The 24258-nt window shown below is 47.9% G+C and overlaps 1 protein-coding gene across 4 annotated transcripts in view; it reads right to left on the bottom strand.

Moving 5' to 3' along the window:
• The window catches only part of SLC22A4 (solute carrier family 22 member 4), a 51120-nt gene extending 29323 nt beyond the window's left edge, over window positions 1-21797 (bottom strand). For 2 of the 4 annotated variants that reach the window (XM_036846518.1, XM_036846519.1), the window contains exons 1-3: window positions 21176-21791; window positions 3989-4092; window positions 2457-2611 (exon numbers count right to left, since the gene is read on the bottom strand). In XM_036846518.1, the coding sequence (XP_036702413.1) occupies window positions 2457-2611; window positions 3989-4092; window positions 21176-21568 (652 nt within the window). In that variant the 5' untranslated portion in view covers window positions 21569-21791. Of the gene's footprint in view, window positions 1-2456; window positions 2612-3988; window positions 4093-21175 lie in introns of all 4 variants that reach the window. The other 2 variants (XM_036846520.1, XM_036846521.1) reach the window with 2 other exon arrangements.
• Between the last annotated feature and the right edge of the window lie 2461 nt (window positions 21798-24258).

Here is a 24258-nt window from a genome sequence, read left to right as displayed (position 1 = left end):
CCATTTTTGCATTGCTTTGAGAGTGGGAGTAATTCAGCTTCCTGAATTAATGTGAAGACTCCTAAAACGGGAGATTATCATCACAGACTCTTGCCAACCCTTCCCTAGAGCCAGAGGGCAAAAGGGAAGGCCCAGACAGAACGCAGACCGGATCCAAAGCTTAGGTTTCTTTTAGTTGAATAAAACCCAGAATTTGACTGTGCTAGCCCTGGAACACCAGAGAGCGCTGCTGCACTGCCAGAAGTCAGCCTCCTCCGAGTCTTCCCCACCCCACCCTACCCCAGGCGCTGACGAGCGAGTCTGGCTGCCCCAGGGGGCAGGTTGGTTCCCAGCGACACTGAAACGTTCAGGCCTGAGAACCCAGTATAAGGAGGCTCACACCAGTGCACAAAAGTCAGCAGTTTCCTGCAGAGCACAGTAGAGTAACACTATAGCCAGGGAGGCTCCGAGAGCACCCTACCACAGCCCTGGACCAGGCTGATGCGGAGCCTGCTACACCCAGCGTCCCACCCACTGATTTCTGGCTTGTACATCTAGGCTCTGACTGATCTTACAGATCTTACTTTCCCTCTGGCCTTCTCACTCGTCTCATCATGGGGAGCAGGGAGGGAAGTTGGTTGTAGTGTCAAGGTCAGCTGGGCAGGGACTTTCTTGCAGGAGGCCTGGGTGGGCTCTCCTGGCCGCATCCCCTCACACAGGGGAGGCTCCATGGCTCCAGAAGCACCCTTTGCCCCTGGAAAGGCAGGTCTCAATGCTGCCATGCGCAGGACCTGGGGGATGCCGTGCATGGCACAGACACCATCTGGCTCCTGATCCCAATGACAGGGCTTCTCTGGCTTCACCATGACCTTGTGCCCTTCCACTTCAGGTGATTCTTTAGGTCCTCCTAAAGGGCTCTGCTGGCGTCAGGCAGATTCCTCTGTTTAGTCTCTGGTATGTTCTGGCCCAAGCAAAGCTACCCATAGGGCTTTCCAGGTATAGGGAGGGCGGTCATCAAAAGGAACATGGAATCTGCAGGGTTTAAACCATGAGAACAACAGGCTCTGCTGTGTCCAAGAGCCCTGTGTCCTTGGGGCCATCACGCATCAGGAGGTGTAACTTCTGTCCTGAATTCCTCCAATCTCCAGCTTCCAGTACCACTAGCTGGAAGCTTTCTGGGTCCTCTCCTCAAACGACCCTCTTTAAGAAAATCTTGCTCCCCTCCTTCCCTCTGCAGGGAGGAGAGAGGCCCCATCCTGCTGGGGCCTGCTGAAGAGGGTGCTTCTGCTGGGGCCGTGTGGCTTCAGCATACCCTCCCCTCCTCCCTCTTCAGACACTGAGGCTGGGCCTGTGGAGAGGGGCTCTTCACAAATGATTAAAGCAGTGGAATTTGAACAGTTCCATCTTGGCAACGTGACAGGGTGTACACATCCTCAACTAAGAGAACACAGGATCTCAAAAGCCAATGAGTCATCCAGAATCTCAAAAGTGACCAGAATCATCTTACTAGATTCAGACTTTTGAGACAAGAAGAATCATTAGACTTACATTAAAGGGGCACTATTGGTAATTACGCTGTGACAATAGGGACAAACTGGGACAGCCAACAAGGAGATATGATCACGCTGGAGATTACGGGAATTGGTGTCTATTAACCCAGATGTGCCCCCTGCTGGGGACTCTCACTCCTGCGGGTGACCCTTATCAACCTGCCCGGAGCTCACCCTGCTGCCTCCCAGGAAAAGCTGGTAAAGGCCCTGGGGGCCTCCTCACAACCTTTAGCTTGTGAGTCCCCCTCATGCAGCCTGATATTCCAGAAGCAAGGGTGCTGCTAGGAGATAGGACTGCTCTCAGCAGTAAGGCTTGTCCTGCATGCAGCTGATATGCTCTGGGGGTGGGCTCTGACTTAGGGGTGAGGCCAGATCTGCCCAACGATGGCTGGCTGGCACTGGACTCCTGTCTGCACGTGCCTCCTCCACCTGTGTACTGGGCACACCAACTACCCTAAGTACCTCCATGGGCCATGCCCAGCTGCCAGGAATACCCTTTAGCCCCAGCCCAGGCAGAAACCTCAAGCTTTCATAGCTCAGATCAAAGACACCCCTAGGCTGTCTCTCCCTCAAGATCCCCTCCTCTGTCCCTCTCCCGACCCTGTGCTCCTGAAATGTGTCTCAGTTATTACCTGGCTGGTTCTTACCAGCTGCAGCTCTTCTTCATTGTCACATTTCAGGGCCCAGCACGGAGCTGGCTCCCTGTGCGTGCCTGTCTTGCCTGAGACCCATCAAAGCACCTGTGGCTAGAGCCTCCACCACCAGCACATATATCCCCGAGGCTGATCACATTTTGGAAGCACAGCCCATGAGATGAGGTGCTTCCTTCTGTGCTAAGAGCACTGCCTGTGCCCTCTCCAGTGGCCCCCTCTTCCTAGGCCTCTCAGAGGGTTGTAAGGAGCCCTGTAGGTCAGAAGCCATTCCTACCTAGTATGAAGGCCACCACATAGTTGGAGATTTGGCCCATGCCGACGATGACAAATAATATGGTGAACATCTCCCAGTTGATGGAAAAAAACTGCAGGAAGCTGAAGCCAGTCTGCACAGCCATGGTTGAGAAAAGGATGGTCTTTCTGCCAAACCTGTAGAGTACAGCACAGCACAAGACATGGCCCGTGAAGTTCACAGCAGCACTCTCATCAGGGCATGTGGAAACCCTGAGTCAGGCACTGCTGCAGACTTTGTTTTTCTCAGGGCTGTGACAGGCTTTCTTCCTGTCACATCCTCCCAGGTTCTTCCTTGGTGAGGCCTCAGGCATCCATCTGCCCAGGAGGTAACTTTTGAGATTCTGAGCCTCCTGTAAGAGGCACCATATCTCGAAAGCACAGAGCAGCTTATGCAAGGACCATGTGGAAATCTACTCTTTAGAATGAGTCATAGGTAGAAGCTGCCACCACATTTCTGGAATGTGAGTACAGTACAGATTGCAGATACATCTAATATCAGCAACATGAGAATTCTGTCAATCCAGAACCAAGAGTCCCTCTATGTCAATGGTTTCCAGCCTTGGCTGCTCCTGGAATCAAGAGAGCTTTAAAAAATACCGGTGCCAGCACCTGCCTTCCAACATGCTTATCGTCCGGATGTAGACAATTGGATGCAGTTTGGGTATTGGGACTTAAAAATATTTCCCAGGTGGCTCTACTGTGCATCCCAAATTGGGAACCACTGCTCTATGGAAAGTGTAGCTTCCAGCAACATCCATTAATGACACTATAGTTGGCTTAAGTCTTTTTTTTTTTTTTATAAGAATCTTAATTTGACTTTCTGATAGTGTCCAATGGCTAGAAGGGAACACAGGTATGAGCAGAACAGTCTCCCACCCCATCTTCCAAGCTCAGTTCTCAGTCTGTTGGGTCTGGGGTCCCATTGGGCTTCATGACTCGGGGAGGGACAGCCACTCCTCTGGGAAGCCTTCCCCAACACTGCCGTTGAGCACTCCCACCTCCCTGCTCTGGTACCCAAGAACATTCAAGGGCCAGTGAGGGCACATCTCCCAGAGCTGCGATGCTGTCTCCTCCTGACTGTGTGCCCCAGGAGGCCCAGAACCAGCCAGGGTCAGCTCTGTGGCCCCAGTGTCCAGCCAGGGGCCTGACCCACAGCAGAGGTGGGTGCACTGTTAGGGAAGGGTACTCCCCAGAGTCTGGCCCTGACTCTGGCTGATGGCTGGTTGTGGATAGATCACAAGGCATCCAAGAGCTAGGGGTGGGGTGGGGAGGCAGTGGGGAGGCAGCAGTGTATATTTTCGAGGGGTTTGGTGATATAAGGGCAACACTTTTCAATGGGTCCCCGCAAGGGGCTGAGGGCAGAGGACAGAGGAGACATCGTGGTTCCTCCTATCACTCACTTGGTGGCCTAAGGGGCCTCCCTTTCTCTGGGTGAAAATACCCTAAATTCAGTCCAACCCCAAGACAGGCAGTGAATTGACAATCACCTTTCCTCCCTCCCAGTACCCTTACCTGTCTGACAGCTGCCCAGACACAAAGGAGCCAAGGAGCACGCCTACGAAGAACAGGGAGGTAGTCAGGGGCGTCTTCCAATCATCCTCACACACCAGACGCCACTGCCAGGGAAAACGTGAAGTGTGAGCCCAATCCTCTAGCCCAGCTCCAAGGGCACAGCATGACACCCAGGCAGGCTCTCCTCCCCTGTGCCAGGCTGTCACTTTTATGCAAAGGGCATAGGCCTCGCAGCCCTGGGGTTGACTCCTGACGCTACCATTTACTGGGGCAAGTCACTGTCCTGCCTGAGGCTCACCCTCCTCTTCCGAAAGGGAGGGTGATACCTCTGGCCCTGCTTACATCGTGTATTGAGAAGTGAGCTGAGGCATGGCTTTGACTGGCGACCCCTCAGCTGTGAAGCAGTATGAAGCAAAGATGCCATTTCTGCTTCAGAAGGCATCCCAGCATGGAGGGTAGGTGTTTGAAATGCCTGCAGGGCAGGGTAGAGGGCATGGTCACATGATCCAGTTGTAAAAGATTCCTCTACTTTGTGGAAAAGTGCACGCGGTCCCCAGGGTCCTGTGATTATATTTTCTGAACAGAATCCTCCAGAGAACCCTGTGCTCCCTGGCCCACTTATACCGTAGGCCACACTGAGGGCCTGATCCGGGGCTCCACTGTGCTAGGGGTGGGGTTCCCACCCCTCTCCAGTGCTCCTTATCTCTCCTCTGCACTCCTCCACCCTCCTTCCCATGCAGCCCTCACAGAAGTGCGGTCCCTCCCATTCCCCAGGGCCCATGGGCTCCGGTAGCCCTAGCAAGTCCCTGCTTGTGGACCCATAGAATGAGAGTCTGAGGCACAGTTTCAGTTTCCAGCTCTTAACTCAATTCAGCAAAATCTCAAGGGGAGGCTGCAGAAATTTCAGTGTGTTCAGTGAGCTTTCATTAATTATAAAACAAGCAGGTGGTGCCAATAAGTATTTCGGGGCTGTGGTCAGGGCGTTGCCGTGTATGGCAAGATGAGCCAGACTATAGGAAAAATCCCCTGCCTCCCACCCAATCCCAGCCCCACTCAGCAGTGGTGCTGCTCCCATGACATTCCCAAAGCAACTTAGATCTTAATCCTCACAACTTCCCTGAAATAGATATATAAATGAATTCACATATTTATATCATGCCCCATCTGCAGCAGAGAGAGGCGTTTATAAGGATACATACAAGGGAAATGTGTACCACAAAAAGCTAAGGGAATCCGGGCAAATGAAAATCTCAGGGGAGGAGGGGTTACAAAATAACCAAGCCAGGGGTAAGACTGACCTCTGGCTGTCCTGCCCAAAGGCCTGTCTGCTTGCCAGGGAATCCCTGAAATCTGGCTTTGAATATCCCAGCAGCTCAGCTCTCAGGATCACGGTGTGCAAAGTGATAAACTCATTCTGCAAAAGCTCAGTTTTTCTGAGTACTGAGACCTGAGAGAAGCCTCTCCTATATACTTCCTTCCACAAAGGGGCCACTCTGTGATGTTGAGGATAATGTCTTTGAGAACACCCCCATCCTGGAGACAATAACAAGATTCATAAATCTGCCTCTCCTTGCTCTCACAATGCTGGTTACAGGCGGGACACCCAAGCACAGCTCTGCAGAAGAAAAACAACGTGGACCAGAAACTCTGCTCTCTACCCCTCAGGCACAACTGAGGATAAGTCTGAAACCATACCCAGAATAGTGTTGCTTCAACTGGGGTACCTGAATAGGCTTAAGGGGAAAGGGCACAAACCCTCCAAAACTGTATGGCCAGATTCATGTGCCCTGCCAGGCCACGGGTCAGAAGGGGTAGGCAAGACAGGTACCTGAATTAATGGCCACCCACTTCTAAAACATCACTCGCCAAAGTGTCAGAAAAGATCTTGGGATCTGCCCCAACACACAGAGAGGTTAGTGATTGCGGCCCCAAAGCCTCATGATGTGGAGTATAACCCATTTTCCAGAAGAGTAAACTTAGGCTCTGAGACTGGTGTTTGCCTGAAGTCATAGCAAGTAAATACCAACTTGGGCCTCAGAACTTAACCTTGTACCCATGTACCGCTTTGGACAAGAACTCCAAAGGCCAGACAAAACGAGTTTATTACGCCCTACACTTCTTCAAGGAATGTGACACCAGGACTAGGGGCAGAAGATCTCCCCCACACCACAGCCTTTAGCTTTGGACAGAGCCAAGAAAATCCCAAGTTTGGTAGGGGTGTTAACCCGTCCGTTATCAACCATCAACATTCCATCTGCAGTCAAGCAGAAAAGCTCTTCCAAAGATAATGTGCTCTCCTTTGTGTTTTTTAAAATATTTTTCTGTCAGGACATTGCCTTTGGGCAGGATAGATAGCACTTAGAGAAAGAAAGGAAAGAGGAAGGCTGTTAGATGTGGAGCCAGGCATTGCATGAGCAAAGGTAGTAAACAGGACTGGCTACCTAATTTGCAGGCCCAGTGCAAACTGAAAATGCAGGACCCCTTGTTGAAAAATGATTAAGAATTTCAAGACGTCGGGACTTCCCTGGTGGTGCAGTGGTTAAGAATCCGTCTCCCAGTGCAGGGCACACGGGTTCGAGCCCTGGTCCGGGAAGATCCCACATGCCACGGAGCAACTAAGTCCGTGTGCCACAGCTACTGAGTCTGCGCTCTAGAGCCCACGTGCTGCAACTACTGAAGCCCACGTGCCTAGAGCCCGTGCTCCGAAACGAGAGAAGCCACCGCAATGAGAAGCCCGCGCACCACAACAAAGAGTAGCCCCCGCTCGCTGCAACCAGAGAAAGCCCGTGCACAGCAACGAAGACCCAACACAGCCAAAAATAAATAAATAAATTTATAAAAAAAAAAAAAGAATTTCAAGACGTCAATAGCAGAGCATTAAAACCAAGTGTGGGGTCCTGTGTGACTGCATGGGTTGAGGCCCATGAAGCTGGCCCTGGTAGTGGGTCAAGCCTAGTCTCTTTGGGGAATGGAGCAAGGAAAGGAGCTCTGAATTGGGTGCTGAGAAAGGTGAGGTGAGGGCCAGCTCCCCATTGCTCTCCTACTGGAGGCCATGAGGCCATGGTTCTAGGTCCCCCTTCCTTCCCTGAAGAGGGGCCCAAGAAGCCCTGTCAACACCATGCAGCACAGAAGGTGGCCATGTGCACACAGCAGCCATCTGCCCCAGGCCCTTGGAGGGTGCTATCTGTCTTTGGAGATCCTGTTCACACCTGGCAGGGGAAGGCAGCTGGACCTCATGGCTACTTATGGTTGGTTCCAAGGCTGGGTTCCCTCTTGGGGAATTACTGTACCCAAAGAGTCTTTTCGAAAGCTGCAAGAGACCTGGTAATAGGATAAGATTGGCAGATAAAGTTTTGGCTGTGGCTTACGGAACTGGGGTCCAATAAATCAGCTGCCAGCCTGTAGGGGGTGCTGTTTTCTCCACGGGGCTATTCTTAAGGAGGCCAGGCCCTGCCTGCCCCAGTCCCTTGGGGTTTCTAGGGGTGTGTCTTGGGGCCTCAATAGCCAGGTCCCAGGGAACTCCCTGTGGTTAACAATGACATGGCAGGACCAGTGGGAGACAGTCTTTTCCTTGATGAGACAGAACTGTCCCGTGGGTCTCTGCACATGTGTGTACACACATGCACACACAAACATACATACATACACACAGTCAGCTCAGAGGCTAATGGCTGATGGCCTGGTGAGGAGCTGCCTGGCATCGCTCTGGAGCTGTGCTTTAAGGTCAAATACTACCATCTCTGAAACATAACCCACATTCCCACACACACCATAGACAAAGAGTAGAATGTCCCAAACTGTGCCGGGTTGAGGCACTGGATGTGCTCTCACAGGTTTACTGTGTCTATCTCATCCTCAAGGTCTTAGACCAATGTTTCCTAACAGAGCAGAGGAAGCTCCATTTGGCTGGGCCATCTAGCCTTCAGCTCTGCTTTAAAAAACAAAAAACCACGTCACAAGGTAATAGGCGACATGAGGTCACTCTTGGCCTAGAAGAATATGCATCTCATGCCCTCAACAGTAATAATAATAGGAAGGACAAGTACAGTGTATTGCGTGCTCACTGTATGCCTTGTATTACTCATGGGATCTCAAAGTTGCCATGTGAAATGGGTATTCTCTTTATCCCCATTTTACAAATGAGGAAATGAAGGCATAGGGCAATGAAGTGACTAGCCTGAGTTCTAGTGGATTGGTAAAAGGAATTGCTTAACCATTTATTCAACCATCACTGAGCACATGCTCTGGGCCAGACTGTGTATGGGGCACAAAGCAGACATGGTCACTGCCTCCACAAAGCTCAAGGTCAAGCATACTTTACAGGACAGATCAGGTGTGCACATGTGCATGCATGAGCCCAGCCGTCCTGGGTGGGGTGGGCTTTGTTCTGGGCCACTGTGCTCTCTGGCTAGAGAGGAAAAGAGGCACCCCCTGCTCAACCTTCTCCAGATGGACAGAGTTCTAAAACCTGAACACATTCATATAATCATTCCAGATAACTAATGCATGTACAAGGCTAGGCACATGGTAGATGCTTAACAAATTGTCGATGAATGAATGTTGAACAATTAGGAGTAATGGAAAATTAGTTTGGAAATGTGTGGTATCACACACTGTCCTTTTTTTTTAAATTTACATTTAGTTATTTATTTTTGGCTGCATTGGGTCTTCGTTGCTGCGCACGGGCTTTCTCTAGTTGCAGGGAACAGGGGCTACTCTTTGTCGCGGTGTGCGGGCTTCTCATTGCTGTGGCTTCTCTTGTTGCAGAGCACGGGCTCTAGGAGGGTGGGCTTCAGTAGTTGTGGCACTCGGGCTCAGTAGTTGTGGTTCACGGGCTCTAGAGCACAGGCTCAGTAGTTGTGGCACATGGGCTTAGTTGCTCTGCAGCAAGTGGGATCTTCCCAGACCAGGGCTTGAACCCTCTGCATTGGCAGGCAGATTTTTAACCACTGCACCACCAGGGAAGTCCCTCACACACTGTCCTTTGAAAATCACCCTCAACCTTGAACTCTCCAAGAAACCAAAGTCTAGCAATTTTAGCCTTTACCAAAGCCATAAAGGACCATAAAGATAAGTGTATCCCTGTGACCTGCATAGAACTGAGAACTCTGGAAGGCAGCCTGATGTTGAGCAAAGAGCACGGGCTCTCTTGGGTTCTACCACTTCCAGCTGTGTGACTTTGGGCCACTCATTCACCTCCATTAGCCTGTTTTCTCATCTTCAAAGAGGTGACAATAATACTCCCTCCTGAGGTTGTTATGAGCATTGGACAGGAAATGTAAGTAGAGTGTCTGACAGTGACACATTACAGACCTCATTAAATGGTAGTTCCCTTTCTATTGATCTCATGCCTTAGTCCTAACCAAAACCATGACTTATAACAAACAGCATTAATGAATAAGCAAAGCGGGTTATACTTAAACCTGATGAGGCAGTAGAGATTGTTAGAAAAGAGAACTTTCTATTCAATGACTAAAAACCAGAAAAGCTTTTACCACAAGGTGTAAAATCCCTTTATAAATGGACTTCAATCTCAGAGACAGCTGTGAATGAAAAACTAGCAATAGTTCATTTAAGAATGGATTTCTATGTGTTCTCTTACAGTTATATTTTTCATTCGGGGGGAAGAAGAGGAAGTAGTCGTTAGTTAATGATAGTATATATATCCACCCACAATTTCTTCTTTATAACTTAGTTGCAGACTTAAAACTGGAAATTTCCTGACCATTGGGGGGAAAAAGTTGGCTATTTAATTCTTTTTGTTTATAAGGGCTTTAGTGAGGTATAATTTACACACCATAAAATTCATTCTTCTTATGTTTACAATTCAGTGGTTTTTACTATATTCACAGAATTGTGCAATCATCAGCACTATCTAATTTTAGAATGGTTTCATCACCCCTGAAAGAAACCCCATGCCCATTAGTAGTCACTTCCCATTCTCTTTCCCCAGCCTGTGGCAATCACTAATATACTTATGAATTTGCCTATTCTGGACATTTGATACAAGTGGAATCATACAATATATAGACTTTTGTGACTGGCTTCTTTCACTTAGCATAATGTTTTCAAGGTTCATCCATGTTGTTGTACCAAATATCAGTACTTCATTCCTTTCTATGGTTGAATAATATACCATTGTATGGATATACCACCTTTTATTTAGCCATTTATCAGTTGATAGACATTTGGATTGTTTCCACTTTTCGGCTATTATGAATAAAGCTGCTATAAACTTTTGTGTACAAGATTTTGCAAGCACATATGCTCTCATTTCTCTTGGGTATATATGAGGAGTAGAATTGCTGAGTCATATGATAAATCTATGTTTAACCTTTTGAGAAACTTGAAAAATGTTTTCTAAAGTGGCTGCACCATTGTACAATCCCAACAGCAATGAACGAGGGTTTTAATTTTTCCATATTCCTATTAACACTTGTTATTGTGTGTCTTTTTTTTTTAATTAATTTATTTTTGGCTGGGTTGGGTGTTTGTTGCTGCACGTGGGCTTTCTCTAGTTGCAGTGAGGGGGAGCTACTCTTTGTTGCGGTGTGCGGGCTTCTCATTGCGGTGGCTTCGCTTGTTGCGGAGCACCTGCTCTAGGTGCGTGGGCTTCAGTAGTTGTGGCTCACGGGCTCAGTCATTGTGGCTCACAGGCTCTAGAGCGCAGGCTCAGTAGTTGTGGCGCACAGGCTTAGTTGCTCTGCGACATGTGGGATCTTCCTGGACCAGGGATCGAATCCATGTCCCCTGCATTGGCAGGCAGATTCTTAACCACTGCGCCACCAGGGAAATCCCTATTGTGTGTCTTTTTAATTTTAACCATCCCAGGGGTGTTAAGATGTATCTCCTTGTGGTTTTGATTTGCATTTCCCTAATGACTAATGATATTGAACACCTTTTGTATTGAATCTGTAGATCAATTTGGGGAGTTTTGCCATCTTAACAATATTGTCTTCTGCTTCATGAACAGAACGTGAGATGTCTTTTCATTTACAGTAAGTCCCCTACATACAAACGAGTTCTGTTCTGAGAGCACATTTGTAAGTCCAATTTGTTCGTAAGTCCAACAAAGTTAGCCTATGTACCCAACTAACACAATCGGCTATATAGTACTGTACTGTAATAGGTTTATAATACTTTTCACACAAATAATACATAAAAAACAAACACAAAAAATAAAGAAAACATTTTTAATCTTACAGTACAGTACCTTGAAAAGTACAGTGGTACAGTACAACAGCTGGCATACAGGGGCTGGCATGGAGTGAACAGGCAAGAAGAGTTACTGACTGGAGGAGGGAGAGGAGGTGGGAGATGGTAGAGCTGAAGGATCATCAGCAATGAGAGACAGAGGGCAAGCTGCAGTTTCACTCACGCCTTATGTGATTGGACACGCGAACGCACATTCGCATCTTTGAAAGTTCACAACTTGAACGTTCATATGTAGGGGACTTACTGTATTTACATCTTCTTTAATTTCTTTCAAAGATGCCTTGTAGTTTTCAGAGAATAAGTTGTGCATTAAAAAAAAAAATATTCCTGAAGAACTTCCTTTAGTATTTCTTGTAAGGCAGCACTGGTAGCAAGAAATTCTCTCAGGTTTGTGTGTGCATGCGTGCGTGTGTCTGTGTGTGCGAATGTCTTTATTTCATTTTTAAGAGATAGTTTTGCTAGATACAACATTTTTGGTTGATGTGTTTCTTCTTTCAGCACTTTGAATATGTTATCCCACTGCCTTTTGGCCTCTCTTGTTTCTTATGAGAAGCCAAATATAAATCTTATTGGGGTTTCCTTGTATGTGTCCTATTTTTCTTGCTGTTTTAAAAATTTCCCTTGGTGTTTAACTGTAAATAACTTTACCATGATGTGTCTGTGTGTAAAACTCTTTTTGTTTCTTCTATTTGGAGTTGAGCTGCTGAGCTGTGTAGATTAATGTTTTTCATCAAATTTGGGAAGTTTTCAGCCATTATTTCTTTCACTATTTTTTTTTCTGCTCCTTCTTCTCTTTTCCTTCTAGTGTTCCCATTATGCACATGTTGGTCTGGTTAATAGTGTTCCACATTTCTCTAAGACCCTGTTCATTTTTCTTCATTCCTTTTTTCTGTTTTTTTGGGTTACATAATTTATATTGCTCTGTCTTCAAATTTGCTGATTCTTTCTTCTGTCTGTTCAAATCTACTATTAAGGCTCTCTAGTGAATTTTTAACTTTCAGTTACTGTATATTTCAACTCTGGAACTTCTATTTGATTCTTTTTTTTATAGCTTTTATTTTTATATCTTAATTGGTATTCTGTATTTGATGGGACATTGTCATCATACCTTCTTTTACTTTTTTTTATTGCTTTTTAAAAAATAAATTTATTTATTTATTTCTGGCTGTGTTGAGTCTTTGTTGCCGTGTGCCTGCTTTCTCTAGTTGCGGTGCGTGGGCTTCTCATTGCAGGGGCTTCTCTTTTTGCAGAGCACGGGCTCTAGGCATGTGGGCTTCAGTAGTTGTGGCTCACGGGCTCTAGAGCGCAGGCTCAGTAGTTGTGGCGCATGGGCTTAGTTGCTCCGCGGCATGTGGGATCTTCCCGGACCAGGGCTTGAACCCATGTCCCCTGCATTGGCAGGTGGATTCTTAACCACTGCACCACCACGGAAGCCCCTCTTTTACTTTTTAAAGCATGAATTCCTTTAGTTCTTTGAACATATTTATAATGACTGCTTTGAAGTTTTTGTTAGATCTGACATCTAAGCCCTTTCAGGCAATTTCTATTTCCTGCTTTTTTCCCCTGAGTTTGGGTCATATTTTCCTGTTTCTTTGCATGTATTGTAATTTTTGGTTAAAAACTGGACATTTCAGGAAATATATTGTGGAAACTCTGAGCATTGAATAGCACCCCCAACCCTGGGGGTGCTTGTCTTTGTTTGTTTATTTGTTTAATGACTTGGCTGGACGCTTAGTGAAGACTATTTCCCCTACAGTGTGAAGCCTCTGTTGTTGCTCCTCAGAGGGCACAGCCTTGGGCATGTACACAGTCACCCTGGGATGACAATGGTTTTAGCAGGGCTCTTTTTGACTGTCTCTTTCTGCAGTTTTTCTATTAAGCTGTTTGCCTCTGCTGATATCACACTTAGCTGTTAGGCTCCACCAATAACTGGCTCATTCCGTTATTGTTTTCAACAATGCCCTGGGGCACAAATCATTCCATAGTCTAGTTCAATTAAACTCAAGCCCCTTTGAAGGAGTAGTTTTGAGGCAAGTCTTTGAGGTTTGTCCTGACTGCTCTGAGCTGTCTCTTTTTCTGGTTCTCTCTGGTAATCTAGTTGCCCTATGGGTTAGCTTGTTGCTCAAATGGAGCTACCAGTCTCCCCTTAATTGTTTACTACCACAGTCTCCATTGTTTTAAAGAGCACTCTTAGCCTTCAACTTCTGCACATCTTGTTTCAATTGAAGTTATTTCCTGTGGGGACAGCTTCAGAGCTCTCTGTTGTTATGGACTACTTTTCCCCTGGGGAAAATCTCTGAGCCCCTGCTCCAGGACTGGGGGGAAGGGAAAGTGCCCTCAGAATGACACCCCTGCCTTATGAGCTAGAGGCTGGTTGGAGGTGGTAGCATCCCTCTTTTTGGCTTGCCTCTCCTGGCATGGAATCTCCACTCTACAATAAGCTGGGACAAGGGCAACCAGGGCCTCAATATTCTCAGCCTGTGAAACCTGGAGTAGAGGCGCCACTATATGAATATGGTCTGAGTGGAGGATGGGATCCCCCAGTCTCCTGGCTGCAGTCACCAGGAATTAGCCTCTGCAACTTGGAGCTCAGGAGATGGAGGGAGGCTAAATCCTAAAATGTTCTCAGTATCTTTTTTTCTTTATATTAGAGGTAAAGAAAAAGCACCCATAGGTGGAGAGGCCTCAGTTCTGTGGTCATCAGAGGTGGAGCCAAAGCAGAAGACCCAGGTAGTTTAAATGGGATGGTGGGGATGGGAATGGAGGGGCTTGAGGGAAGAAGGGGCACTCAGGGACCTGGCTCTCCCACTTGCATCCTGACATTAGATCCAACACAGCTCTAACAGGCTCCACTCTGGGAATGAGAGCAAATAGGATGGGGTCTGTGCCAGCCATGTAGCACCAAGGGGCAACTCTGGAAGGTGCCACTATGAACCTGCCTTCCAGTCCTGCAAACACAGAGCAGGAGCCACCAGCCTTGGACTGTCTGTGCCAGTTGCTAGGGCATGCGAGTCAGCCAAGCCTCTCCCCAGAGCCTCCATTCTCTCTGCTTCAAATGGGGATCCCTGCCTTTTTTTTTTTTTTTGGACTCTACAGACATGCTTAAAACTATACCAAGGCACTGTCACTGTTTGCGGATGACATGATACTATACATAGAGAATCCTAAAACTGCCACCAGAAAACTGCTAGAGCTAATTAATGAATATGGTAAAGTTGCAGGATACAAAATTAATGCACAGAAATCTCTTGCATTCCTATACACTAATGATTAAAAATCTGAAAGAGAAATTATGGAAACACTCCCATTTACCATTGCAACAAAAAGAATAAAATACCTAGGAATAAACCTACCTAGGGAGACAAAAGACCTGTATGCAGAAAACTATAAGACACTGATGAAAGAAATTAAAGATGATACCAACAGATGGAGAGATATACCATGTTCTTGGATTGGAAAAATCAACATTGTGAAAATGAGTATACTACCCAAAGCAATCTACAGATTCAATGCAATCCCTATCAAATTACCAATGGCATTTTTTACGGAGCTAGAACAAATCATCTTAAAATTTGTATGGAGACACAAAAGACCCTGAATAGCCAAAGCAGTCTTGAGGCAAAAAAATGGAGCTGGAGGAATCAGACTCCCAGACTTCAGACTATACTACAAAGCTACAGTAATCAAGACAATATGGTACTGGCACAAAAACAGAAACATAGATCAATGGAACAAGATAGAAAGCCCAGAGATTAACCCACGCACCTATGGTCAACTAATCTATGACAAAGGAGGCAAAGATATACAATGGAGAAAAGACAATCTCTTCAATAAGTGGTGCTGGGAAAACTGGACAGCTACATGTAAAAGAATGAAATTAGAATACTCCCTAACACCATACACAAAAATAAACTCAAAATGGATTAGAGACCTAAATATAAGACTGGACACTATAAAACTCTTAGAGGAAAACATAGGAAGAACACTCTTTGACATAAATCACAGCAAGATCTTTTTTGATCCACCTCCTAGAGTAATGGAAATAAAAACAAAAATAAACAAGTGGGACCTAATGAAACTTCAAAACTTTTGCACAGCAAAGGAAACCATAAACAAGACAAAAAGACAACCCTCAGAATGGGAGAAAATATTTGCAAATGAATCAACGGACAAAGGATTAATCTCCAAAATATATAAGCAGCTCATTCAGCTCAATATCAAAGAAACAAACACCCCAATCCAAAAATGGGCAGAAGACCTAAATAGACATTTCTCCAAAGAAGACATACAGACGGCCACGAAGCACATGAAAAGATGCTCAACATCACTAATTATTAGAGAAATGCAAATCAAAACTACAATGAGGTATCACCTCACTCCTGTTAGAATGGGCATCATCAGAAAATCTACAAACAACAAATGCTGGAGAGGGTGTGGAGAAAAGGGAACCCTCTTGCACTGTTGGTGGGAATGTAAATTGATACAGCCACTATGGAGAACCATATGGAGGTTCCTTAAAAAACTGAAAATAGAATTACCATATGACCCAGCAATCCCACTACTGGGCATATACCCAGAGAAAACCGTAATTCAAAAAGACACATGCACCCGAATGTTCATTGCAGCACTATTTACAATAGCCAGGTCATGGAAGCAACCTAAATGCCCATTAACAGACGAATGGATAAAGAAGAAGTGGTACATATATACAATGGAATATTACTCAGTCATAAAAAGGAACGAAATTGAGTCATTTGTTGAGACGTGGATGGATCTAGAGACTGTCATACAGAGTGAAGTAAGTCAGAAAGAGAAAAACAAATATCGTATATTAATGCATGTATGCGGAACCTAGAAAAATGGTACAGATGAGCCAGTTTGCAGGGCAGAAGTTGAGACACAGATGTGGAGAATGGACATATGGACACCAAGGGGGGAAAACTGCGGTGAGGTGGGGATGGTGGTGTGCTGAATTGGGCGATTGGGATTGACATGTATACACTGATGTGTATAAAATTGATGCCTAATAAGAACCTGCAGTATAAAAAAACAAACAAAACAACTAATACTAAACTTTCATTGGGTTATTTGTATGGAAATATGTTAATATAAATGTTTCAGACATTACATGAAATTTCTAAAAATCTTATATTTGTATTTGTATGGAAATATGTATGGAAATATGTTAATATAAATGTTTCAGACATTACATGAAAAAAAAAAAAAAAAAACTATACCAAGGCTTCAGATGACAAGGCAGGCCTGCGTTAGCCTTGAATATAAATCGAATATAGCCTGTCACAAAGAAGAAATAACAGTCCCTTCAGAAGCCCGAGGCACCTGCAGCTCTTCTGACCAGCTCTGCCAAGCCTTGTTTTTGTCAATGCACCACTCTACCTCTTGGACAAAGTGTGAGGGCTCTGCTGCCCACCAGGAGAGATGGACAAAGTCTGTTTGTCCAGAAACTTGGCAGGAGGTTCGGGTGAAGCAGCCTCGAAACAAAGGCACATTCTGAGATCCTGGTGGCATTTGTCAGAGGAATAGAGCTTAGAGGCAACAGGCAAACTGTTTGGCGTGAGGCAGCTGATAAACAAACAGATAAGCAAATTCAGGCCATAGCTAGGGAAAGCCCCTCAGTCTCCTTTATTTGTTCTCTTTCTGAAGCACTGACTGGAAATAAGTGTCTGTTGGTGCTGGCTGGAGGCAGAGTTCCCCACTTTATCCCCTTTGGAATCTGCCAGAGGGCAGGTCTGGGCTGTGAACTTGGTTAATATTCAGGCTGTCCCAACAGCCAAGTTGCCAGTCTCACTCTAGCCAGCAGTATTCCAGGGCAGCCTGCAGGCCTGATGGAAAGATAACAGCCTAAACTCTTCACCTTTGGCAGAGCCCACCCAGGCCCCAAAAGAGGTACATCCCTATGAGCTGCCACATGGAGTCCTATGTAGTTGTCAGTCAGATGCCAGGCTCGGTCTGTCTCATTGTTCCCGCCTTCGCTGCTCCTAGTGCCCCCCATAAGCACCCTGTTAGCAGAGGATAAGGCTCCCTTGTTCCTATATCATACCTTTGGGCTGTGGGTGGAGAATCAGTGTGTCCTATTCTGTCCAAGCCCTGACCCCAGGTCCCAAGAAAGACATCACAAGGCTAGTGCCTCCAGAGGCCCAGGCCCTTTGTTGGACGTTCTATCATGGGGAAGGGCATAGCTGCCCGCAGCTCCACCCATGAGTTCCTAGAGGAAGGAAACAACCTTATATACCTATACACACAGGCAGACGCACCCACACAGTTCCCAACTCAGACACCAGGTTCCCACCTCCTGGCATTCTCTAAAAGGCATTTCCACAGCAGAACATGCCATCCTTGGGCCCCTGGCTGACCCGTCTTCCCTGTGAAAGGGTCAGGGGGTTGGCTCAGGTGGGCTTCTCTGTCCCAGAGGGTATGCCCATCAGGAGATCCCTTCAGAGGTATAAAGCAGAGACAATCTGAGGGTGGTCCCTCTACCTGTATGGTGCCAGAGAGATGCAGAGAACTTACTCAGGGCCCTCGGGCTTGATCTTGTTGGGGAGCTGAGGCCATTTCTCCCCCTGGCACAGCAGATTCAGACCTGTGTCCTATTCTCTGGGCCCTAGAATTCCACCCTGGGAAAGGGGCTCTGCCTCCAGCAAGTCTCATCACCCATTATACTGGCTGCAACCTGGACCTTAGAACAGCTCCCACAATGCCCATCGTGCCCAGCCAGAGGTGATGAGGTCTTGCCCTTTCCACTCCTCATCCACCCACCTATGATGCCCATTTTGCTGGTGCTACGGGATATAGCATGGCACATGATCTCATCAAATCCTCCCAACAACTCGGATAAGCTGGACATTCTTATGATTCTCATTTTTAACAACTGTAATAAAATTCACACAACATTAAATATACCATCTTAACGATTTTTAAGTGTACAGTCCAGTAGAGTTAAATATATTCACATTATCGTGCAACCAATCTCCAGAACTCTTCATCTTGCAAAATGAAACTCTATATCTATTAAATAACTCCCCGTTTCCCTCTGCTCCCAGCCCTTGGCAACTACCATTCTACTTTCTGTTTCTATGAGTTTGACTACTCTTCATATCTCATATAAGTGAAATCATACAGTTTGTCTTTTTGTGTCTGGCTTATTTCACCTGGCATAATGTTCTCAAGTTTCATTCATGTTGTAGCATTGTGTCAGCATTTCCTTCCTTTTTAAGGCTGAATACTATTCCACTGTATGTATATACCACATTTTATTTATCCATTCATCTGTTGCTGGACATTTGATTTGCTTTTACCTCTTTGGCTATTGTGAATAATACTGCCATGAACATGGGTATACAAATATTTCAAGATCCTGCTTTCAATTCTTTTGAATATACACCCAGAAGTGATATTGCTGGATCATACAATAATTCTATTTTCAATTTATTGAGTCTGCCACACTGTTTTCTATAGTGGCTGCACCATTTTACATTTTGTGCAGGAGGGTTCCAACTTCTCCACATCCTTGTTTGTTATTTTTCTGTTTTGTTTTGTTTTGTTTTTTGTTTTTGTTTTTAATAGCAGCCAACTTAATGGATGTGAGGTGACATCTCATTGTGGTTTTGATTTACATTTCCTTAATGATTAATGATGTTGAGCATCTTTTCATTTGCTTGTGTCCCCTTTTATAGATAAGGAAACTGAGGCATTGATTGAGCAGTGATGCAACCTGTTGAAGTCAGCCCAGTGCTTGGGGGTGGGGTCAGAACGGACCCACCTGTCTGACTCCAGAGCTCCTTCTTGTGCCACCACCTTTCTAGGAAGAACCACCCACCCTACTCACTTTCATGCTTCTCCCCTCCTTCCTCCCAACCACTAGTCCTCCTTTGCCTTTTATTTTACTCCCAGCACCCAAAAAGGAAGCAAGGAAGGGAAAGCCTGCTGAAAAAAGCAAATCGTGGTTCATGTGTGTGAGTGTGTGATGATGTGCATCCCCAGAGGTGTCCACAGGCCCTTGTGAGCAGGGTACAACAGGGATAGCTACGGACTTGTAAGCCAGCAGCCACCTATCCCTCACACCCTGAGGTGAACAAAACCAGTAAGGAAGGGGAAAGAGACAGGTCAACCCAGCTGTCAAGGAGGGCTGCAGCCAGTAGGGCCAGCTCCAGCTCAGGTGCTGACCACACTTCCAGGAGCTGAGGTGGGGTGAGCTGGCCCCTACTTTTGGATCCCTCAGGATCAGGCTGTGGGCAGAGGGTGGGTAAGCACTAGGAGCCCCTGCTAGGGGATCAAAGCCAGAGAAGCACGGCCACCTCAGGGCCCAAGGTAGGCATGGAACCAATGCTGGGGGAATCCAGAGGTGCTCCATAGGCTGAGCCCACTTTCTACAGGTCTTATAGACTCAAGAGCCACCAATCCCAGCTGGCCACCAATCTCTTGCTAAAGCAACTCCCACAGCTTCCTCACTGGTCTTCTTGATTTTCATAGCAGCTTGAGACAGTTCTTTCTAAAAACACAAATCTGACCATGTTACCCCTTCCTTGGAACCGTTACTATTTCCTCACTGTCCTCAGAATATACTCAACTCTTCAACATTCCTACAAGGCCCACTGTGGACAGGCCCCTGTAGGCATTTCTAGCCTCACCTGCCATCCGTTGAACTCCAAGCCACCCTGATCTATGAAATCTCATTCCCAGAATCTTCCATGTTCTTTGCCTGGACAAGTCCTGCTCATATTTCCAAACTCAGTTCAAATTTATCATCCCTTCTTAGAGTAGTTCCTCACCCTGCTATTCCCACAGAGAGGGCCGTTTTTTTGCCCCAGGTCACACAACAAGCCAGTCAGTATTTGAATTCAGGTTCCAGAACCCTGTTATTAACCAGGTTTGATGTTAGCTCTCTCTAACACAGCCAGTGTCCCCGTGGGTATCTGAGCTTCAAAAGCAGACCCCACACCCCAGATGTGTATAGCCTGGTGTTCAGCGCAAGGCCAGACATGGTGTCTAATTATTGCCACATTGTGCTGGGGAAGGGGATAAAAGACTAGCAGAGGCCATGCTCAGGTTTTCACATAGAGCAGAGGATGGGCCAGAAACTGGGAATCCTACCTGCCTGATTAATAGCAGGAAACTAGTCTGTGAGGATACCCTCCTCAGAAGGAGATGTGCCCTGACGTAGCATCACCTGGCCCTTACCAGATGCAAAGCAGGAAATGCAGAGGACAAAGTACGTGTGTATTCTGACTGCTGAAACTTAGAAATCCTGCCACCAAACCACTTAGGATGCTAAGCGGCTAATGGCATAAGCCGGAGCCTCTGTCCACCACTGGGCCCTATGCTCAGACGGTCTCTGTGAGTCTGGCCCTTCATGAGTGCCCTGGGGCCAGGGTTATGCCTCCTCTAGTTCCCTGTACTCCACCAGTATCAGGAGGCCTTCTGCTCCTTTTCAGAGAAACTGGAGGCTCAGGACAGGACCCAAGCCTTACCATAGTTGTATGGCAGAGCAGGAGACCCCGTGATGCTTCCAGAAGCCTGTGGCCAGGGAACAGACCACACCTGCCCATGCCCTGCCCAGCAGCAAGACCCTTCTTTGTGTCTACAGGTGGCTCAGCAGCATCCCCCACACCCCCTCCTCATGCCTACGGCAGGAACTTGACTCAGGCTGTCCATCTGGGGAGCCTGGGGTTGGCGGTATCTAGGCTCTTGAGAAACAACTTCGTCTTTTGTAAACTGCCAGAGGAAAAGGCAGTTGACATCTGCTTCCCTTCTCCCTTCTTCATCCCCTCCCTACGAGACAAACCGATGGGGAATGAGCCTGAGTCCTGCTCTCTTGGGCTGCACACCTGTGTTGGATGTATAACCCAGGTGACTGCTGGTCAGGTTTGATGAGGAGTGGGGGACGCTGACCCAGGCACTGCCAGGGCGTCTCGAGGGGGACTGATGCAGATACTGGGTCGCTCACATACCCACCTCGGTCACGATGGTGGACAGGTAGATGTCCTGGTTGAACTCCCAGCCATCCAGGCAGCCCTCTTGCTCCAGCTGCTCCAGGTCCACGTCGCGCCCCGGCTCCAGCCCGAGCGCCGAGAAGTTGACGATCGTCGCGAGCCGGTAGCGGCGGCAGCTGTGAGGCACCTCGCGGCCGTCCTGCAGCTGCAGCGGGAGGCTGTGGTTGCGCCACACGCTGCTCAGGTTCGCGGTGTCCGGCACCCGACAGCGGTGCTCCGGGGTCCCCGCCAGGAATACGACTGACATACCGTTGAAGCCGTTGGGGATGATGCTGGCGCTGAGCAGGAAGAAGATGAGGCGCTGGAAAGGGCCCCACTCGCCCAGGAAGGCGGTCACCTCGTCGTAGTCTTGCATGCTCCCCGCCGCTACTCTGCAGCTGGCAACGACGGATGATAAGAGCGTTCCCCGGACAGTGTCGCGCGGTGGAGGGCGTTCCCCGGGGGCGTCAGAACGTTCTCGCGGGCCAGGCCAGCTGAGGGAAAACGAGGCGCGCGGCCGGCACCGTTCCCAGGAAACGGGCTGCGGGCCTTGGAAGGTTCCTGGGAGCTGGACGCAAAGCTGGAAGCCACGGTAGAAACTCGGGACCACACCCAGATCCCGGTTGGGGCGGGGCAGGGCGAGGCAGCGGGCTGGCTGGGGTGGGGCTCCGGGGCGGCTCCGCCCGTGCTCCGCTCCCCGCCCCCGGCGACCCCGCCAGACATCCCGGGGAGGCTAGGAGGCCAGCGGTGCCGCCTCCGTACGGAAAAGTTCCCGCGCCGCATCCCCGGCCTCCGCGCCCCCTAGGTGCTGAGCGCCCAGCCCCGGGCTGCCGGGTAGGGCCTCACGGGCGAGCGGGCGAATGGGAAGAGTCGAGGCCGCAGAGCAAGGTCTTTGAGAGGTCGGCCCTCGGCCCTCTCTGTCGGCGTCGCCACAGGCCTCGTCCCGGGCAGGGGTCTCTCCTCTCACGCTTCCAGCCCGAAGGGGGCCTCGGGCGGGGCGCTGACGGGCGAGTGCGTGGGGTCGGTGCTCTGCGGGCGCAGGGGCGACAGGAGCGCGCCCTCTCCTCTGGCCCGCCGCAGCGCAAGTGGCCGGCGCCCGCCCACCCGGCGCTCACTAACGCCCAAGTTGGATTCAGTCACCTGCCGGCGGCTTCGGGACAGCCCGGAGCCTCGCCTTGAAAAGGGGGAAACAGAGATGATCAAGATCGCTGTGCGTCAGAGACAAGCTTGGACTGAGGGGAGGTGGGGAGCAAGGACTACCGGGTCGTCCCAGGATCCTTTTGGGGCCTCTGGAGAACATACTACGCGGAGCTTGGTCCTTTGTGAGAGCACGGTAATGGAGGCCCAGCTGTCACCACTCCTGGGCTCTTATTTTGATCCCCTGGGGCTCTTCATCGAGGCTGGCTGCCAGAGTCTTCTTGGACTGGAGCCCTCAAGTTTGCAGAAGGGACAGCCCATGGTCCGGTAACAGAGGGAAGGAGGAAGCGAGGAGGAGAAGGTCCAGTTTGCCGCCCAGTTCTGTCAGGGTAACCAGAGCAGGGACCAGTCTGCTCGTGTCCAGGCTTAAGGCCCCTCTGCTGTTGTGTGAGCTAGCCTGGGCCTGCAGTGGGAGTCCTGGGGTTCCTGAGGCAGATGTGATTGACAGGCTGAAGGGCCCATCTCTTTGGAGATTTTGTACAAGTGTGTTTGCTTCTCCAGGCCCTGGTTAAGAGGTGGGAGACGTTTCTGCCTCATTTTTTGTAGCCTCCAGTCTACAGGGAGAGGGGCTTCCTACCCCCTTGGAACCTCAGTTTCCTTATGTGTAATAAGACCATATGTCTAGATGTGCCAGGAGAGCTCTGATTTATGCCTATTAGTCCAGTAGAATTGTTAATAGTGTTTCCCTTTCCTTTCAAAAGAATCCTTCTTTGAACAATATTTCCTGTGGTCATTGTCTTACTTAGCTTAGATTTCAGCCTCCCCTGTCCCCCAATAAAAAATCAAAGCCCGAGATAAGAATTTATGTGGAGATCATTTATTTATAGTAGTGATCCCAAGGAAAGGAGTGAAGGACTAGGGAGAGTGAACAGGGAAGGAGGTAGGGCCGACACAAGACTGTGTAATTGAGCTGGTCATTGGTACTGACCAGGATCAGTGACAGTGATGTGCTGTGACATTAGAGCTTGAGACCAAAGGAAAAAATTAGTAATAACTGATCGTATCTTAAAATTTTGATGTTTTGTTCATCATGGATTTTTATATTGGTTTTGATTTTTAAAAATACTATGTTAAAATATTATTTATCTTGATTATTGAATTTCTTGGCACCCCCTTAAATTTTGCACCTGAGGCAAGTGCCTCACTCTTTTCACTTGCCTTAGCTTTTTCCCAACCCTAATTGCTGTGGGTAATTGGGATTTGATCCAGCTGGGACCTTCTAAAGAGCCTTAGAGAATGAAGAGGCATTTGTTTACTAGTTCTGGCTCCACTGGTCGACTCCCCTGCACTTTCAGGGTGTACATGTGTGAGAGCCAGCAGGTACCACTTCACAAAACTGTTTGCCATAGCCCATGAGTATATGTAAGTCCATACCTTGAACCACTTCGCCTGCCATACAAAATGAATGCCCAAGTACACTGCTTATAGCTGGACCATTGGGAGGATTTCCCTTCACCATTGTCCTTTAGGGCCACTCCTAAGTGGGGCTATGTTGCAGTAAACAATCCATTTTTTGGCTGATAGCACCTGTGAGACAGGGCTGAGTATTTTTTTCCCTCTATCCGTTGATTATAGAGAAACACCCCCGTAAGACCCCGTTTGAGTTGAGGGAGAAGTGTTGGTATAGCTGAGGTATAGGTGTCATGGAGTTTGAGCCTTCTGTTCATTAACTTACCTGAACTGTATGGACCTGCTCAATCCTGATCCTGACTCTACCATTTCTCTTATATGATGGATTGCTTATGTGCTTGCTTAATCTTATGACTTGATAGAATTTGACAATACCTAGCTCTTACTGGATATTTCTAGTTGCATAGACCCTTGATGTCCCATTGTCAGGTATAGCCAAATAGCTGCTTTTCAAAAGGC

The sequence above is a fragment of the Balaenoptera musculus genome, chromosome 3 (genome assembly GCF_009873245.2).
Source record: "Balaenoptera musculus isolate JJ_BM4_2016_0621 chromosome 3, mBalMus1.pri.v3, whole genome shotgun sequence".
NCBI classification, from domain to species: Eukaryota; Metazoa; Chordata; class Mammalia; order Artiodactyla; family Balaenopteridae; genus Balaenoptera; species Balaenoptera musculus.
Note: the sequence above shows the minus strand (reverse complement) of the source record. Positions and strands in the feature narration are given on the sequence as shown.